At 24.7% G+C, this 20,158-nt stretch overlaps 2 protein-coding genes across 3 annotated transcripts in view; both read left to right on the forward strand.

Moving 5' to 3' along the window:
- LOC126898971 (ionotropic receptor 93a) overlaps positions 1-10,883 on the forward strand; it is an 18,141-nt gene extending 7,258 nt beyond the window's left edge. The window contains exons 5-19 of one of the 2 annotated variants that reach the window (XM_050673408.1): positions 540-654; positions 724-832; positions 891-1,052; positions 2,081-2,248; positions 3,619-3,837; positions 4,407-4,513; positions 4,764-4,833; positions 4,918-4,995; positions 5,660-5,815; positions 7,195-7,357; positions 7,626-7,849; positions 9,949-10,132; positions 10,244-10,322; positions 10,426-10,580; positions 10,647-10,883. In XM_050673408.1, the coding sequence (XP_050529365.1) occupies positions 540-654; positions 724-832; positions 891-1,052; positions 2,081-2,248; positions 3,619-3,837; positions 4,407-4,513; positions 4,764-4,833; positions 4,918-4,995; positions 5,660-5,815; positions 7,195-7,357; positions 7,626-7,849; positions 9,949-10,132; positions 10,244-10,322; positions 10,426-10,580; positions 10,647-10,741 (2,084 nt within the window). In that variant the 3' untranslated portion in view covers positions 10,742-10,883. Of the gene's footprint in view, positions 1-539; positions 655-723; positions 833-890; positions 1,053-2,080; positions 2,249-2,640; positions 2,809-3,618; positions 3,838-4,406; positions 4,514-4,763; positions 4,834-4,917; positions 4,996-5,659; positions 5,816-7,194; positions 7,358-7,625; positions 7,850-9,948; positions 10,133-10,243; positions 10,323-10,425; positions 10,581-10,646 lie in introns of both variants that reach the window. The other variant, XM_050673409.1, reaches the window with a different exon arrangement.
- Positions 10,884-11,793: 910 nt separating this feature from the next.
- Positions 11,794-19,231, forward strand: LOC126898975 (exocyst complex component 5). The gene is made up of 17 exons (XM_050673415.1): positions 11,794-11,990; positions 12,057-12,175; positions 12,239-12,356; positions 12,419-12,616; positions 12,701-12,765; positions 12,849-13,032; positions 14,196-14,336; positions 14,669-14,745; positions 14,876-14,986; positions 15,047-15,142; positions 16,491-16,650; positions 16,744-16,982; positions 17,038-17,124; positions 17,208-17,310; positions 18,460-18,616; positions 18,696-18,856; positions 18,940-19,231. The coding sequence occupies exons 1-17, from the start codon at positions 11,958-11,960 to the stop codon at positions 19,039-19,041; spliced, it is 2,151 nt and encodes a 716-aa protein (XP_050529372.1). The 5' UTR covers positions 11,794-11,957; the 3' UTR covers positions 19,042-19,231.
- Positions 19,232-20,158: the final 927 nt, after the last annotated feature.

Below are 20,158 nucleotides of genomic sequence, written 5' to 3' on the forward strand. Positions count from 1 at the left end.
TAAATTTGTAATTTTTTTGGATATTTCCCCCATTTGCGGGGAACGAGGGAATTTTTTTCAATTTTTAAGGGTAATGTCTTCAACTAGATACGATTTGTGATCTTTTGACGTATTTTTGAAAGAAATCGGTCCAGTGAGAGCTGAGAAAAAGTGGCAACAGACATAAAAAAAAAAAAAAACACATCATAGTAAAATTAATACCTTCTCCGCTTCGCATCGAAGCTAAAAATAAACACATCATGATAAAATTAATACCTTCTCAGCTTCGCATCGAAGCTAAAAACACATCATAGTAAAACTTATACCTTTTCAGCTTTGCATCGAATCTAAAAATGAACTGTATTCAAAGAGGATCTAATTATTTAATACTAAATTTGAATTTAGAAACTTCAAAAAACACAATGCACATTAATTAAATATTATAAATACTACCAGTAATTAACTGTTATTGGTGTACAATTTTTTGATTATTTCAATTTATCTATAAATAATAATTATCTAAATTATAATTTAATAGAAAATATTATTTATATTTAAAGACAACAAAATTGTTCAACACATTGTTACTTCATTAACTAAACACTATTCAAATTCAATTAAATCACCATCAGTAACTATTTTTGAATTTTTTACTCAAGAACCAGAATGGAAACGGTAAACTTAATAAATTCGGAAAAAGTAATTTTTTTCGAGAGCTTTGTTAATATGATACATTGTTTTCAGGAGAAAAATATTAATACAAAACTTTCAACAATTTTTAAAAGAAGGCGAAAAAAATTCTAATTTTATTTGTATAATTAGCGTGCATCATGTTCCATTGATACTAGATGCGGTATGCTAAAAAATAAAGTTAGAATTAAACTTTTTACATTAAATCAATCAATATTTAGGCTAAAACCTTACGTCTTTTATCGGCAGAAAATAGTTGGTTAATAATTATACCGGACATGGATTCTTCTAGTAGCAATGTATCGTCGTTTTCTAATTTGTTAAGTGAAGGCGAGAATGTATCTTTTATTTACAATGCGACTAAAACTGAGCCAAAATGTGTAGTAAGTAAAAGTAAAAATGTTACAACATTTCTTGTCATTAATTTTAATTTTTATGATTTAATAACAATACTGAGAATATAAATCTAATAAAATCACAAACGATGAATTTTGATTAGCTGAGACTTTATAATTTGATTTAAGTATTAACACGTTGATGGACAGTCATTGTGTATTAAGTCGTAATTTGACTATAACTGTTATAACAGTGATATAGCTATAGCAATCATATTGTTATACGAGTAGAAAAAAGCCACGAATGGACTACAACTACTATAGCAGTTACACTTTTTTTTGTTTTCATTGTTTTTGTATTACATTTATAAAGGAAAAAGCTCTGACGCATTTTTATTCCAAATATCTATTAATGAGATATTAAAGTGAATATGTAATTACAGCCAAGAGCGTGATTGCTATAGCAGTCATGTCCGTCAATGTGTTAAACGATAAAACTAATAATAAATCTATTTAATGCCCAACATAATAAATATTATTGTAGTACCAATATTATTGATTTTAATTAAAATCACTTGTATATTTATACTATATCATTAATAATATATTTATTTGAATATTATATAAGATTCCTAGATTTTGCTTACGATCTCGATTACTTTTTATTACAATTGTGTTATTAACTCATTTTTAATCCGTTATAATCAGGATCGGTTAAGATCTATGAGAGCCTCCCTATAGAGAATATTGCTACCGTAAAAAGTTATGAGCAAAAAAAAAAAATAACCAAAAAATGTCCATGTCACTTATCATGACATGCTAGTTAAAATTGTGATGGGCTCCATCCCTCCTTAATCTAGCTTGAGTATAATTGATTTTAAGGTTAAAAATACTTTTAAACTAAACTTCAATTAACATTATTGATTGCTTATTGCTAAAATTATTTAAAATTCAAATCTAACTTTAAATTAATAATTTCAGTTTGATAGAAAATTAATACCAACCGAATTACTGTCGAAATATTAAATATGTATACTTAACAATAATAAATATTAAATTATAACTGAAATGTTAAGGGTGGCTTGCTGTGTTTGGTGGACGAATTGATGTCAGTATTTTTAATGGCATACAGTGCTTCAATCCAGCAAGAAATGGAATTATCACAAAGAGTTTCAGAAGAAGAATGGGATGAAATCAGGCCATCAAAAACTGATAGAAGACATTCGATGGTTTCATTTATAAAAGTAATACAGTTTAGCTGTAGAAAATTAAANAAAAAAAAAAAAAAAAAAAACACATCATAGTAAAACCAATACCTTCTCAGCTTCGCATCGAAGCTAAAATAACCAAAAAATGTCCATGTCACTTATCATGACATGCTAGTTAAAATTGTGATGGGCTCCATCCCTCCTTAATCTAGCTTGAGTATAATTGATTTTAAGGTTAAAAATACTTTGAAACTAAACTTCAATTAACATTATTGATTGCTTATTGCTAAAATTATTTAAAATTCAAATCTAACTTTAAATTAATAATTTCAGTTTGATAGAAAATTAATACCAACCGAATTACTGTCGAAATATTAAATATGTATACTTAACAATAATAAATATTAAATTATAACTGAAATGTTAAGGGTGGCTTGCTGTGTTTGGTGGACGAATTGATGTCAGTATTTTTAATGGCATACAGTGCTTCAATCCAGCAAGAAATGGAATTATCACAAAGAGTTTCAGAAGAAGAATGGGATGAAATCAGGCCATCAAAAACTGATAGAAGACATTCGATGGTTTCATTTATAAAAGTAATACAGTTTAGCTGTAGAAAATTAAAAATTATCACGTAATTTCTGAACATTATGAAATATTATAATATAAAAAAACAACTAGCACTGTGGGGATATGGTATAGTTGGGACAAGTATGGTTGATATCTGGCAAGTGTTAACATCACTATTATAAAATTGCTTTGATGAGAATCTGTTTAATTTTGGAATAAATTCTATATTTGTAATTTTACAATTGCTATAATTCAAAATTTTACTCAATTTTTAAATTTATTTGTTAAATCATTTGTTTTATTTTACAATATGTATTGTAAATTTCTGTACTCTTCTTATTCCTTTACTTAGATTTTTCATTGGATTTTTATGAAAAGAATATCAAAGTAAAGCTTATTCTCTCAAGTTTATATTATTATTAGTATATACTATCACTATTTAACGAGAATCAGTGTTTAAAAAAAAATATAGTAGTTTTAAAATGCAGAAAAATTATTAATTATTGTGTTTATAACAATAATAGAATGATTAATATAACAAACAAAATGTCTGTTTTAATAATCCTCTCTTCGATTATTTTTAAGATAATTCAGTACACTATTTTGGTTGAACATTTATTCTCTTATAAATCTTATATTATTTAAGAGCCATTTCAAAGCTTAATAAAAAAACAAAATTTTACAATGTGTTTTAATATTATTTCCTTGAAACCCAATATTTTACGTTGCTCGTTAATAATGACCTGTAATCTATGTTTAAAAATTCCACCAGAGTACTGTATAGTTACTAACAGTGTTAAATTTATATTTCTTATTTTTTTTCAATTACATTTAAGTACCGGCTGAATGAATCAGGAATTTGTGAAACGTGTCCTGCTTGGCAAATTGATTCAGGCATCACGTGGGGACAAGAACACTTTGGTAGTAGCGATGGATGTCATTTGATTCCTGTTGGTAACTGGAATGCAAAAACTGGACTAAAATTGACTGAACCTCTTTTCTCGCATATGATCAATGGCTTTAGAGGAATGAATCTACCTATAGCTACATTTCATGTTTGTAATAATAGAATTGTTTTAGATTAAAATGTATATTACTATTTTGATTATTCTAATGAGCCATCATTTTTTTACGTTTTTTATGGTTCTTCAATGATAGTTTCTGAAGAAAATATTTCTTAACCATGTATAATTTAGTATGGATAATTAGTTCATTTATAGACTTTCTAGTTATTAGAAGGTGAGTAGTTACTACATTTATTGAACTAATATTTGTTCAAGAAAACAAAATGGCAAAAACCTAGTCCCAAAATCATTATAGTGCATTATGCCAGGCACCTAAGTTTTTATTTTCGTAAGTTAATTCTCTATCAATATTTCAATTTTCTATTTTTGAATAAGTATCATTCATTTCAATTTAATTTGAAAAATTGAAACTCTATCATGTAAAATTTTTAGTCTGACTGGACTCAATTTATGAATTAAAAATGAAATTTTCGATGGTCTAGGTAAATTGTAATAATAATTTGTTTAAAATAAATTACAACACAACTATAATTAATTTTATCATCTATTAGTATAGAATTAAAAAAAATAATTTTGTGTAATACAAATTTTATCGATAGTTTCCTCCTTGGCAAATTATAAATTATAATAGCAGTGGACACCTTATTGGGTACAGCGGACTTGTTTTCGATGTCATCAATCAACTTGCTAACACTTTGAATTTTACGTAAGTAAAAAGGAATTTACGCAAGGTTGCATTTGAAATTTTTGTGTTGCTGTCAATTATGTAATACTTGATAAGGCACAAAAATTTTAAATCCCTCTTATAACGCTCTAAAAAAAATTTTTTCTTCGAAGCAGAGGGTAGTATCCGATACTTTCAAATGTGATCCTGAATTTTTGTAACTATTGGATATTATAAATTATTTAAAATAGAATATTTAATTTTTTTCATAAGTTTATCAATTGTTTTTTAGATATACTGTAATGATTGTTACAAATGATCAAGTAAACTCGAACTATACCAAATCTATTTTTACTAGAAGCGTAAGTTTCTTGTTATAAAAATTGTGTAATAAATTTCTCTTTAATATTTTTGCAAAAGGTAAACATATTTTATTGTAAAATTAGAGCATCTTGGGAGATCATGATGCTGCAGTTCCAAATGATTTATGGGATAAAACTATAGAGCTTATAAGATCAGATAAAGTAAGTGAAAATGGTGAATTTCTTACAGAATTGTCACCTGCAATAATTGAGTATATTTATTAGCGATGGGCATTTTCGAAATTTTAAACTATCGAATAACTATTCGAATTGTTTTTAAATAACCGAATAGTTTATTTTTAGTATAAACTATCGAATAACTATTCGAATTGTTTTTATATAACCGAATAGTTTATTTTTAGCATAAACTATCGAATAGTTTTAAAAACTTTTGAAATAGGCTACCGAACGGTTTTAAAAAATATTCAATTAGTTCTATCTAAAATATTTATTGGGTACACTTAATTATAATAAGAAGATAATTAATGAATACTTAAAAAAAATTATTATACAATTAATAATAGTAAAAATTAGTGATCGGCATTTTTAAATATTTTAAACTACGTATAACTATTCGAATTGTGTTTATACAACCGAATAGTTTATTTTTAGCATAAACTATTCGAATATATTGTGTAACTATCAAATATTTTTTGAATCACTATCGAATAGTTCGATAGTAACTATTCAATATTTCCCATCACTAATATTTATCTCCTTAATTTTTAGAAATTATTAATTACATATTTGACGACTTTTATAGAATTCTTAAGTTTGGTCCCTCTAATTATAACCAATATTCTATAGATAATACAATTTTTTTTAGGTTTTTATTGCTGCTGCTGCTTTTACTGTAAAAGAAGCAAATCTAGAATTGATTAACTATACTGCACATTTAAGTATGGAGCCTCATCAAATTCTAGTGGCAAAACCTAAAGCGTTAAGCCGAGCTTTATTATTTACTGCTCCATTCACATTACTGGTAAATATTATATAATTTGTTATTTTTTTTAATGAACAATCATTAAGGGGGATCCATGTCAAATAATTCAAAGGTTCGACCATCTCATTTTTTTTCTCAAACTTTCAGGGTTTATTCTTTATGCTATATTTAGATTAAAACAATTTTTTTTATGACCTTCCCATTTTTATGACTATTTCAATGAAAAAAATGTGTAAATTAGCCAAAACGATAAAAAACACACAGATCAATCAATATTAATTAAATCGAATTAAAATTTTAGAATTTACCTTATTATAACATTACAGATCACATTAAAAAAAAACCCAGCACAGAGGGTCACCGCTCAGTGATGACGTGGCATAGTTGGGTCAAGTATAATTATATCTGACAGTGATTAAAATCACTATCATAAAAAACGCTTCGATACAAATCTATAAATAGTGTTTAATTTAAACAAATTGATGGATTATTTCAAAAGCTACATGATCTCCTATTTCCTTATTTATATCCTGATTACAACTTCAATGATTTATAAGTGTAATATATGAATATATATATATGTATATATATATTTATAATATATAAATATATAAGGAGATATGGTGTTATTTTAAAAAAAAGTATGTCGAATGAAAGAGAGATATAAATATTATTTCTCATAAAAGGGTCAGATTTATAAAAAAAATATACCAAATATAAAGTAAAGACATCATGCATCAATAAAAAAAAATTAAATTGATTTGGCTTTTTTAAAAAAGTTATAGCAGTTTTAAGTAAAAAAAATTGAAAAAATTTCGAAAATTTACAATTTTTGTATTTTTAATTTTTTTGGAGGTTTCCCCATTTACGTGGAACGAGGGAAATTTTTTAAATTTTTGAGGGTAATGTCTTCGACTAGATACGATTTGTGATCTTTTAACGTATCGTTGAAAGAAATCGGTTTGGTGAGAGCTGAGAAAAAGTAATGACAGTCACAAAAAAAAAAACACATCATGGTAAATTTAATACCTTCTCAGCTTCGCATCGAAGCTAAAATCAAGATATATAAATTTAATATTCAAAATATTTATTTATGTTATTAGAATAAAATACAAACAATTGTGGAACATAAACGTTCATCGAACAATACCTAGATGGTAATAAAACAATAGAATCCGTTCGACGAACGGACGATTCAAAAATATGCCCCTAGATAAATTGTTAAAAATAATGAGAACAATATAAACCCATTTCCTTACTTACTGTGCACCCAATTATACAGGGTGTTCAGTAAGTCAGGAAAAGGTGCCAATTGTTTATTAAAATTAATTTTTTTCCATTTTATTTAACACCCTGTAGTGTGTGTTCTATAGAATCTAATCTAATGAATACATTATAATACTTATACTCACGTTTAGACTTGGCTATGTATAGCAATAGTTGTTGGTATTATGGGTCCTCTATTAAACGTATTCCATACTTTAAGTCCATACTACGAATATCATAAAATAAATAGAAAAGGAGGTCTGAATTCACCTCTCAATTGTTTTTGGTATGTGTATGGAGCATTACTTCAACAAGGTAATTTTTTAGTTTTTACTTAAATAAATCTAAATATTATGTACAATGAATATTTTAGAGTATCTAATAATAAAATATTTTTTAATGTTTCTTATTTTCTCTGTCTCTGAGTTCATTTATAGTACTTTATTTACAAAATAAACTTACACATAACACAAATTTATGTTAAAAGATTTATAATTAATAATGATTTTTTTAGAATTCACAGAATAAATGAATATATTTTTTATTCCAATTTTTTTTATTTCATCCATCATTAATTTAACAGGAGGTGCTCATTTACCAGACGCTGACAGTGGTCGTTTAGTGGTGAGTACTTGGTGGCTTTTCGTACTTGTCATTGTTACTACTTACAGTGGTAATTTGGTCGCATACTTGACTTTTCCTCAAATGGATACAATGGTATCTAACGTTGATGAGCTAATGGATCGTAAATCACAAGGATTCACGTGGGGAATACCAGAATCTTCTAATTTGCATTCGTTACTCAGTGTAAGTTCATCAACAAATTCCAAGTTCTTTTTAACTAAATAGGTATAATATAAACTAAAAATTTAATTATAAATGTTAATTTTTTTTTAACTTATTTCATTTAAGTATACAATCAAAATTTTTATCATTAATATAATATTTATTTTTTTATACCCTAACTGGGCTTTTAGTGGTCTAAACTGAAATATTTAAGACTAAATAAATTAAAATCCATTTTGTAACATTCAATTTCAAAGTCATACAGTTCCTCTTATTCCATTAATTAATGATTGGTATATTATTCCAAAAGCTACACGATCTGCTAGTTCCTTATTAATATCCTGATTAAGATAAAGTATGTCGAATAAAAAAGGGATTATTAAAATTATTAAGTAAAATATTAAGTAAAAACATCAAGCATCTATAAAAAAAAAAATGTTCACAAAAATATATAAAATGATAGGTGAATACTTAAGGTATCTATAAAAAAAAAATTATATTGATTCAGTCATTTTTAAAAAAGTTATGGCAATTTTAAGTAAAAAAAAACCCTGTTTAATTTTAAAAAATTGGTGGACTATTCCAAAATCTACATTATCTGCTAGTTCATTATTAATATCCTAATTAAGATAAAGTATGTAGAATGAAAAAGGGATTATTAAAAAATATTATTTCTCATAAAAAAATAATGTTGATCCATACACTTTTCAATATGTCATAGCATTATAAAGTTAAAAATGTAAAAAATAAAATCGAGAATTTTCACACAATAATAGCATTCGGTAGCCATTTTCACCGTGAAGATAAAATAAAGTCCGAAATTTTTTTTTTGCATAATAAAGTAAATTACATTAGCTTTAATTTAAGATATATATAAAAGTGTCAGACTTTCCGGAACACTTTCAAAATTTAAGTTGAAAAAGTAAATTTTTTGTGAAAAAGTTGTCATTTTAAATCCCCCCCTGTGGGCAGGTAAAGGGTCAGATATAAAAAAAATATATACCAAATGATAGGTAAAGACATCATGCATCTATAAAAAAAAAATTATATTGATCCATACATCTTTCAAAAAGTTATAGCATTATAAAGTTAAAAATATAAAAAAGAATTTTTTTACAAAAATCGTATTTTTTTTATAAACTTTGATGTCTGTTTTCACCATGAAGATAAAATAAAGTCCGAAATTTTTTTTTTCCATAATAAAGTATATTACATTAGCTTTAATTTAAGATATATATAAAAGTGTCAGACCTTCCGGAACACTTTCAAAAGTTAAGTTGAAAAAGTTCTACTTTCTATATGCATTTTTATGTTTTGAATCCCCCCTGTATTTAGGGAAATGGTCCGATTTAAAAAAACAGTATGTCGAATGAAAGATCTATATAAATACTACTTCTCATAAAAAAATTGTAATGATTCATACATTTTTCAAAAAGTTATAGCATAATAAAGTTAAAAATGGAAAATACAAAATCGAAAATTTTCACACAAAAATAGCATTCGGTAGCCATTTTCACCATGAAGATAAGATAAAGTCCGAAATTTTTTTTTTTCATGATAAAGCATATTACATTAGCTTTAATTTAAGATATATATAAAAGTGTCAGACCTTCCGGAACATTTTCAAAATTTAAGTTAAAAAAATTAATTTTTTGTGAAAAAGTTGTCATTTTAAATCCCCCCTTGTGGGCAGGTTAAGGGTTAAATTTATGAAAAAAATATACCAAATGAAAGGTAATGATATTATGCATCTATATAAAAAAGAATTATATTGATATGTTTATTTTTGAAAAAGTTATGGCACTTTTAAGTAAAAAAAATTGAAAAAATTTCGAAAATTAGCGATTTTTAAATTTGTAATTTTTTTGGAGGTTTCCCCCTTTTACGGGGAACGAGGGAATTTTTTTCAATTTTTAAGGGTAATGTCTTCGACTAGATACGATTTGTGATCTTTTGACGTATCATTGAAAGAAATTGGTTCGGTGAGAGCTGAGAAAAAGTGGTAACAGACACAAAAAAAAATTAATAAATAAACACATCTTAGTAAAACCAATACCTTCTCAGCTTCGCATCGAAGCTAAAAGGTAGTTTAATAAACTTAATATACATTTAATTTATAGACATTACCAGAAGACATAACTATAAAAGAGTTAATTAAAAATGCAGAGCATCACATCGATAAATCATCTTCAATTATTGATAGAGTAAGAGCTGGTAAACATGCATTAATTCAACGTCGAACCAATCTCATTTATTTAATGAAAAACGATTTCTTGCTGACTAATAGATGTGATTTTGCTATAGGTAGATACACAATTCTAGTATTAAAAAAAAAATTAAATGCTACTGTTTTTTGTTTCACTTTATTGAGATCTATAGACTTCATAAACTAAGATTATTAGTATGTCATTTTAGGTAATGAAGATTTTGCAGAAGAAAAACTAGCCATGGTCATTTCAAAAGGTAGTCCGTATCTTAAAAAAATTAATAGAGAGTGAGTTAGTTCAAAAAATAATATCTTTTGAAATTAAAGTTTTCTTTTAATATAAATTTGTAAATCAAATCGCCTTGTTATAAAATTAATTGTTTGTGTTAAGGATTGAAAAAATGCATAAAGTTGGTCTTATGAACAAATGGTTGGTTGATACACTACCAAAAAAAGATCAATGTTGGACCAAAACTCAATTAGAAGTTACAAATCATAAAGTTAATTTAGATGATATGCAAGGATCATTTATTGTTCTTTTAATGGGTAAAATTACAGATAAAAATGAAATTTTACAAAAAAAAAATTGTTAACTAAATTTTACTTTTTTAGGCGTGCTTGCTTCATTGGTTTCATTTTTTGTTGAATATATATTGAAAAAGTACAAAAATCACCACGAAATAATAATACAACCATTTATCAATTGAAATTAAAAAGAATATTTCGATTTAAGTAGTCGTTTAATTGTTAAAAAAATGTTATTGTAAAATAAATAATAGCTTAATAATTTACGTATTCTTAATAAATATAAACCTTAAATTTAAATATTTAACTCACAAATATCATATTACATGCACTTCAGTAATATTTACCTATATTAATATTTTGAGATAGTAATAAATAACTTCGTTCTTTGAATAATTTTTTTTTTAATTTTTACATGAGCTTTTTATAAATATGTCTAAGATGTGATAAATATGAAATTGGAAAATGAAAGTTAATTTAATGAATAGTAATTAATTATCTAAGTAAAATTATATTTTTATATAATCAGTGCAAATCTCTAATAGTTCTCAGCAAATTTTGATTAATCATTAATCCGGCTTAACTAATTCAATTCGGATCCAAAGATTTATCTAAATAAATAATGAAATCACTGTTCAAATTATATATTATAATCTGGATAGATTACAGAATACGTATTATGATAAATTTTAATCTATATTGGAATTAATGAATTTTTATTAATTCCAATAAAATCAGTAGGAAAAATAAGACATAGTTGTGTGTTATAAATTGTACTGTTTAATTTTCAGGGGACCTTAAATACGAATAATACTTAATAACACTGTACAGTGGACATTTAAAATTTAGGCGACCCTTTATTATACAGGATATGGGAAATAATTAATTTAAGGGGATTTTACAATGGCTTAAACATGATATATTTATTCTTATAAACATATATAATATTATTTTGTCCATATTTAAATAAAAACTCATCTTCGAGTCGGTTAGTGATTATTGGATGAATTGGTGTCTTCCCAATTTTAAAATTATTACCACAGAATATTGTTGTTCTATGTATTGCCATGAAATAAGATAATAGTTAATGATTATCACAGATTCTAAAGAATAATTTTTATCTATTGTGATTATTACCATAGATATAAAAATTTAAATGTCTATTATTATTACAGCACTAAACAGGATAATACTAAAAATGATAAGTAGATAACTGATTATAATATTTGATAAATATTGATATATAGATGTATGAATTATTAAATATTCATCTACTCAGCTCTTGAATTAAAAGATTGATTATGTATAGATTTAAGTTTTTTATTCTCACTATGTAATTTTATATTACTTTATGTATTTAATTTATATGTTACTTACTTCTTTTTAATAATATACAAAATGCTTCAACAATACATGAAAGAAATGGAGCAGGTAAACATTTATTTTTAAATATATTTTATAATAAAAATTTTTTTTAAGTATCACTGGTTTTGGTAGGATCCATATGATCCTGATGAGTTTGTTGAACGGTTAGCATATCGTGTTTTTGGAAATAGTGCTGATTGTGAGAATCTTGTTGTGGATGAAGTACAAGAAACATTTGTTCAAGCCATCAAGTATTCACATTAAATTAAATTTATTATTAGTATTATTTGTTTTATATATAGTTTATTTTTCAGAGATTTGAAATTTTTACAAGACCGTCAAAAAAAAAAATGTGATAAGTTGGAACAAGTGTGCCGAGATAAAGAAACTATGTATTTTCTAAAAATTCAGAAGCTTCAAGAACAAAATAAAGTTAATACTATATTTTATAATCTTAAAAAAATGTAATTTTTATATTTACCTATCAATTTTAGGCAGGAATTATTGCATTTCAAAATTTAGATGAAAGAATTAATTATGTTGCTACAAAAGTCATTCATGTTGGTGACCAGCTTGAATCAATTAATACTCCTCGATCTAGAGCTGTGCAAGTTCATAAGTTGATTGGTTATCTTTCTGAATTTATGTCTGCTGGTCCTTTATCAGTTGATATTTTTAATGATCCATCTAAGGTTATATTTATAAATATACTTTATTTAATATGTAATGTTGAATTATAGAAATATGTAGTTTAAACTAATTTTATTCAATTTAAGATTGACATAGCTGCTGATGTAATACAAAAATTATTTCCTATTGCTCAAGAGCTTCCTCCTGGCAGGTTAAATAATCTAATTATATATTTTTAACAATCACTTGATAGTTCATATTTTATATAATGTATACATATATATGTTATATTAGGTATGAAGAAGCTAAAATGAAAATAGCCAAAAAGTATGATGAAATTGAACGTTCCTTAATTGAAGAGTTTATTAGGCATCATTCAAAGAAAAATTTACCTCGCATGAAAGAAATTGCTTCTATACTGACTCATTTCAAAGGATATTCACAATGTGTAGATGCATTCATTGAATATAGTCAAGCGGTATATAATAAATTTATTTTTTAATAAATCACTCAGTGGTATTTGAGATTATAAGAGATTTGATCAATCATAAAAATAGGGTTTTGAAATTATTGATGGTATGTTATAAGTAGTGTATTATTTATCATCTGCCAAAAATAATATCTATTTTTAGTTGGTGTTATTTAATATGTGTTCAGTTCTTCAATAATATCTATTTGTATTAAATCTCATTATTTTGTTTGATACAATTTATAGAAAAGTATTGTGAAAAGAAGAAAAAGCTGTGTATGATATCTATAGATTTGGAGAAAGCATATGATAGAGTACCGAAAGAGGTTTTAAAGTAAGCATTAATATGAAAAGATTTCTTAATATAATAGAGGATATGTAAAGTGGTACTTTAACCATGGTTAAAATGTGGTAGGAGTAAAAAAAGGTTTTAGGGTAAGAGTAAGAGTACACAAAGAATCTGCTTTAAGCCCTTACCTATTTTCTAATAAGAAAAGGAAATTAATCAAAAGCTAGAGGTATAAAGATCAGCTCTTGAACGAAAGGGACTAAAAATAAGTAAGAGTAAGACAGAATATATATTGTACGGGCTTAACAAAGGAAGATGAAATGCGATCAGTGACAATAAGCAAGAATGTAATAGAGAGGTGGAATGTTTTAAGTATTTAGGATCAGTTGTGCAAAAGAGCGGTGGTATTGACGAGAATGTAAGACACAGAATTAAGTGTGGGTGATTGAAGTAGAGAGAAGCGTCTGGTGTATTATGCGATAAAAGAATTCCAATGAGGCTGAAAGGTAAGTTCTAAAAGCTGTAGTGTAATATTTTTTACTGAAAGATTAATTCAATAAATGTTGTTCCCATCCCTAGTTTCATTAAGGGTATAATCTGAATTGAAGTATATATGTGGTTCAGAAACCTGCTACTTTCACAGAACCACAGTGATGTTATTTTAAGTGATAAAACTAATTTCTTTATATGTTCTTCAAATTTCAGAACTATAATAGAAAAATTTAAAAAGGAAAACACATATTATAATTATTTTATTTATCCATTCCTTAAATTGTATTTTTTCTTTGATAATATTATCAACCAAAAATAGTTTAATTGATTTCTATGCTTTATTTATATAATTTTTACAATTTAACACTTTAAAGTTTAATTTTATTTATAGAACTCTCTTTCTGGAAAGAATCTCTTTGCAGATATAGTTCCTATTTGTGAAGAAAACCTAAAAATAATTGAAGAAGTTTTTTCTAATCCAGATCAAGTTATGGCTAAATTTGTCTTAAATATATACCAGCTCAAATTACAGGTAAAACTATAATCATCTATATATATTTTGTAATCAAATCGAAAAGGTGCAAAATATTATTTAATATAATGGAGATAAACCAGAGTATAATTTAAGGAAATTTTACTGGACGACATTCTATCACTTTCTAGTTTGTAATGTATACTGAAAGAGATGTTATAAGCAAAAACAATTTGTTTATTTGAAGGTGATAGTGGTTATTTAAATAAACAATTTTGTTATTGTTCCTTTATAACTTCATCAGTCATGCATTAAGACGGGTTTCACATGCTCCTTAGTATATATACTGATGTAAACTTTCAATAATAGTTTTGTATCATACAATTTTTCAGAATCATATTTCTACAGTTTTATCTGAAGTTAAAGATACAGCAAGTTATTTAGAAAAACTTAATCATTTACATAAGAAGTATGTTGAGAATATAATTTTCATTACTTCTTAATTACAAAAGATTTAAAAAACTTCAATATTAGTTTACATATTATATTACCCTTAAACAATGATAGTACATTTTTATTTTATTTTTTTTTTTTTTTAGAACTACAATTTTATCAAAAAATCTGTCTCATTTTAACTTGGGTAATGATGACATGTTCTTAAGCAAACTTCAAAAAAATATATTTCAAAAATACATAGATTCATATTTTAAGTAATTATTAATTTGATTTCCGTTTTATTTTTGTATTTATATATTATTTGTATTGAACAGCTCAGAAATAAAGAATCTCAAAGATAAATATTTAACTATATTGCAAAAATTTTATGATTCTAAAGGTCACCAGAAAAAACAAATTCAAGCAGGAGGGTATGTAAGATATAAATTAAATTAATTGTCTGCATTAAATCAAATAGATGTTTATTTAAAATATGTTATAAAAATTATTAAATGAAGTGCAAGAAATTGACCTTCAATAAGTCAATATTTCAGAGTTATAGATTTTTATTTGTATGCAAATTTAATAAATAATCAAATCTTTAAAACCAATTATTTTTACCTCTTAAATTTTATTATTTCACTTATAACAATACAAAACAGATTTGTATTAACCTAAAAGATTTAAAAATTTTTGTTTTAAAACCACTCAAAAATAAAATATAATAAAATATGTTTGCAATGTTATTTTCATTAAACATATCAAGTGTTTTTTAATAATAAATAATTAAAAAATTTTATTCACAATACGGGGTGATGGACTAACTATGTGTCACTTAATATCTTAAAAAATACAAGTGTTATAAACAATCATTATGGATCTTTGATGAGGTGTTTCATAAGAAAATTTTATTTGTACCACCATCCCTTATACTGAAAACTTATATCAACTTCATATTTTCAAATGGCAACCCATTTTTTTTTACACCATTAGATTTAGTTTAATAAAAATAAATATTTTATTTAATAATAAGCGCTCAACGGCTCTCTAAAGTTAACAGTTTATCAAGAAAAAATTATAACAGACTCGAATGTTATAGATTGTAAATCGATAAGCGCTACCAGTTTTATAAATAAACATACCAAGCTTACCTTAGTTGTTCTGACTACGTGTGTTGACACAGTAAAACGGTAGCTCTTATCGCTACATAAAATAATAATGTGACAGTGTTAGGAAAACTACTGAATTTTTTTTATCAAATATCGTAAATTTTAAAGTAGTGTATCTTGTTTAAAATTCATAATTTTTTATTATTTTTTTTTCAATAACAAACAATAAAACATAAAAATAATATGGGTTGCCATTTGAAAGTATAAAGTTGATTCAAGTTCTAAGTATAAGGGATGATGATAGAAATTTATTTTTCTTGTGAAACAGCTCATCAAAGGCCCACAAAAAAAAAATAAAAAATTGTATATAACACTTGTATTTTTAAAGATATTACATGAAACATAGTTAGCTGATCACTCTGTAAAAAGTATTTTAAATTTTGTGTGACAAACTATTGTAGTTCTAACAAATACTGGTTTACCAGGATATTAAGAAATCACAATGGTCCATACAATCCATACAATACAGTCCATCAATTTATAAAAATGTAGACATTGGGTTAAAAAACCTAATACACGACTATATATCATTTAAAATATTTCCACTAGTTATACTTATAATATGTCTATAATTTTGGTCATTTTAATAATGAAAAAATTATCAATATAGGTTTCAAGAATTACGAAGAGATTTACAAACTGTTATTAGTACTCGAGCGAACTTTAATATTATGCGAATTGAAGATTATGGTGGTGAAACATTTTTATCTGAAGATGTAGCAACATTATTATTACAAGAATTTAATCATGCAATAGATAGATGTTGTACGGTAATTGTCCATTTTATATATGTGATAACTTTTCTTGTAATTAGATCTAACTGATGTTTTAAGGTTGAATTAAATTCAGTATATTTTTTACAGCTTTCACTTTTATCTGATATCCCATCAAATTGCTATCAAATATTTGAAATATTAACTACTTATTTAATTGATGAATACATTGATTATGGTTTAGAATTAGCTATACAATCTGTACCTATTCCAGAAGCTAAAACTCATGATCCTCCAAATGTTTATTTTTTTGATGTTGTAAAACAAGTTAATACAATTATTATCTTAATGGAAAAACAATTTTCGGATATCTTGGTACCTACAATTATGTAAGTATTTTTATCTTTTTGTTTTTACTGAATGTAAACATAATTTTTAATTTAGAACTACTCCTAAGTATTCACTGTACAATAATTTAAAGAAAAAGCAACTAGAACAAACAGAATCTAAAATTGATTTTGGTCTTGACAGGTTAGTGTAACAAAGCATTAAATTGTATAATTTAAAATGTTAAAAAATAAAAAAAGTTGTTTATAATCTGTACTTGCTCATAGGTCGTTAAATGCAATTATAGGATGGATAAAAATTTGTTTATCTACTGAACAAAAAAAATCAGATTTTAGGCCAGAAACTGATATAGATACTATGACATCTATAGTAAGTAAAAGCTCTTAACTAACCACCACTGTGTCATATAATTGCTAAAATTAAAAAAAATTAATAAACAATTTTTGTATTTTTAGATTATTAAATAAATATTTTTTATTATTTGTGTCTTATAAGAAAACAAATATTTTTCGAAAAATTTCAAAATAGTCATTTTTTAGACATTTTCTTACAAAAAATATTGATGGTTTTTGCAGTACATGCTCATACTCAAACTACTTATTATTATTTTGTATATATCAGTTGTATTTTATTCATTATTGTATATTTTGTAGGATTTATAACATTTAAATTCATAAATTTGATAAGAAAAATTTGCTTTTTTCCACAAATACCATATTCTATGCTACACAATTAAATTTTACAAAAAATATTAAGTTAATGTAATTGGGAAATTATTACACAAAAAATTCGCACTACATATAAGATGATTCTGTAACTATGACTTATCAATATATTTATTAGTATAAAACAAAATATTTTTTTTCTCAGAAGTTAATATCCTATACTCTATGATTTAAAAAATAAATTAGTCCTATCCCTTAAAATTGTGTCAACTTTTGTTTTTTAATTAGAAACATATATGTTTAACTATCTTACAAATAAAGTATGAACTAAGAAAATTACGAATTGATAACAACTTTCTTATTAGAATTTTAAAAAATATTAGCATTTTCATATTAAGATTGGAGGAATATATTGCAATTCAAAAATGCCTAAAGATAAATTACATAGTTTCGTGTTTCACCTCCAGTCCTTATATTACAGTGTTATAACTTCCAAAATATTAGTTAAAAACTTAATGACCAGACTTTTTCTTATCAGTAAGCTGATGAATCATGTATGTTTCCATTTAATATACATAAGTGATCAAAATTTTAAAGGGAGATAGAACTAAATTTTAATTTTTTTTTTTTAATCAAAGAAAGTAATATACTTTTTATTTGTGTAAAGAAAAAATTATAATATGTACTATACTTCTAAAGTAATGCATGGGTCATTATAGTTAAAATATAATATAATATAAAATATTAATAATTATTGATTTTCATATATTTTATAAAATTTTGTCAAAACTACTTTGAAATTTTATATTAAGTCCATTCTAAATCTGTTAAAAAAAATTGTAAAATATTTTAGGCTTGTAAATGTGTGGTTCAGTATTTCAATAGTAATGTAAAACATATACACAAATGTCTGGACAATAAAAATATTGATTTAGTATTAGCTGAACTTGGAATCAGATTTCACCGTGTTATATATGAACACCTCTTACAATACACTTATAATTCAGCAGGTATTAATAATAATTTAATAACTTTTATTAAAATCCACAAAGTAAATTTCAACTAATGTACAAAATTAAATACTTTTAGGTGCCATGTGTGCAATATGTGATGTAAATGAATATAGAAAATGTGTAAAAGATTTAGGCTCACCTTTAGTCATCAATTTGTTTGATACACTACATGCTCTTTGTAATTTGTTACTGGTGAAGCATGAAAATTTGAAACAAGTCTGTTATGGTGAAACATTGGTAAACCATAAATTTATATTACTATGAATATTTCAAAATTATGTTTACTTACACTAAAATTAACTTGTAAATATTATTCATAGGTGGGATTGGATCATTCAATTTTAAGCAACTTTATACAATTACGCAGTGATTTTAAGTCTCAAAAGCTATCAAATTTGTTGAAGAACCTGACATCCAGATGATATATTATAGAAATGCAATATCGCAGAATTGCATAATAGTATTATTTAAGACATATTTACAAATATAATGAATCATTGTAGTTACTTTTAGTTATGGTAAAGTAAATCATTTTTTTTTTTTGTTACCTTGTTAAGTTTTAAAACTCCTTTATTATATATGAATAACTAAACACAGTAATTTGTTTATTTATATATATAGTATATACATTGTAAGAGAGAGAAAATGAAAGTATGCATAAGATAATAATTATTAATAATGAATAAAATAATATTTAAATGTTCATCATATATTCTTACATTTATCTGCATGTATTATCTGTGCCATTTTTAAGATTATAATGTTAAAGAACTTTATAAAAATACAAGATTGTAGTTTATCATTATGTTTTAACATGCACTAGTTAAATCAGTTCTAAAACCAAATTAAAAAAAAAACTTCTAACTTGTTAAGTTAAAAATAATTGTATACTATAAAAATCAATTGAAGAAAATGTACAAGTATTATTACTTTTTTAAATTATTATCTATTACTTCTACTATATTACTCAGTCTTCCTTCCTACATAGATGTAGGGTGAGGAGGTTAAGGGTGTATCACCCCCGGTTTACAAATCTAAACCCAGAAACTTAGTAGAAAATATGTATTGTTATTTAAAAAAAATTTTTTTTTTTAGGTTAAAGTCAGAAGTGTAGACCCCTCCCAACCAAAAAAAAGTTGACAACCCTACACCTATATTAACCTTTGTGAAATATTTTGTAATACCTATGATTTTACACAAAATATTTCAATAGTATTTATTTTTACTATTAATTTGTATACCATTTAATATTATTAAACAAATAACTCAAATTAAAAATTTTTTTGTACAATTATTTTATGAATAAAAATTAATTAATTTAAAATATGTTTTATTTCAATTTAAATTTAAAACATTTTACTAGACAACCCAATGGCACTTTATCGCTTCAAAAAACACTCTGTTACAATTGAACGTCCTTTAACCTCACATAATAAAAAAATCATGAAAAATATTTTCTATTAAAATAATAAAATTTCCTCAACACCATATAACTGACTTTATTATTTACAACTCATTTTTTTTTTTTTTTTTTTTTTT

The sequence above is a fragment of the Daktulosphaira vitifoliae genome, unplaced genomic scaffold (genome assembly GCF_025091365.1).
Source record: "Daktulosphaira vitifoliae isolate Bord-2020 unplaced genomic scaffold, ASM2509136v1 Scaffold_2, whole genome shotgun sequence".
In the NCBI taxonomy this organism is placed as follows: Eukaryota; Metazoa; Arthropoda; class Insecta; order Hemiptera; family Phylloxeridae; genus Daktulosphaira; species Daktulosphaira vitifoliae.

Excerpts from the sequence above, each read along its gene's own strand:
- LOC126898975 (XM_050673415.1), top strand. The coding sequence starts at position 11,958 with ATGCTTCAACAATACATGAAAGAAATGGAGCAG. Across the intron at positions 13,033-14,195 it reads TCATTGAATATAGTCAAGCG|AACTCTCTTTCTGGAAAGAA; the intron begins GTATATAATAAA and ends TTTTATTTATAG. Across the intron at positions 16,651-16,743 it reads CAATAGATAGATGTTGTACG|CTTTCACTTTTATCTGATAT; the intron begins GTAATTGTCCAT and ends TATTTTTTACAG.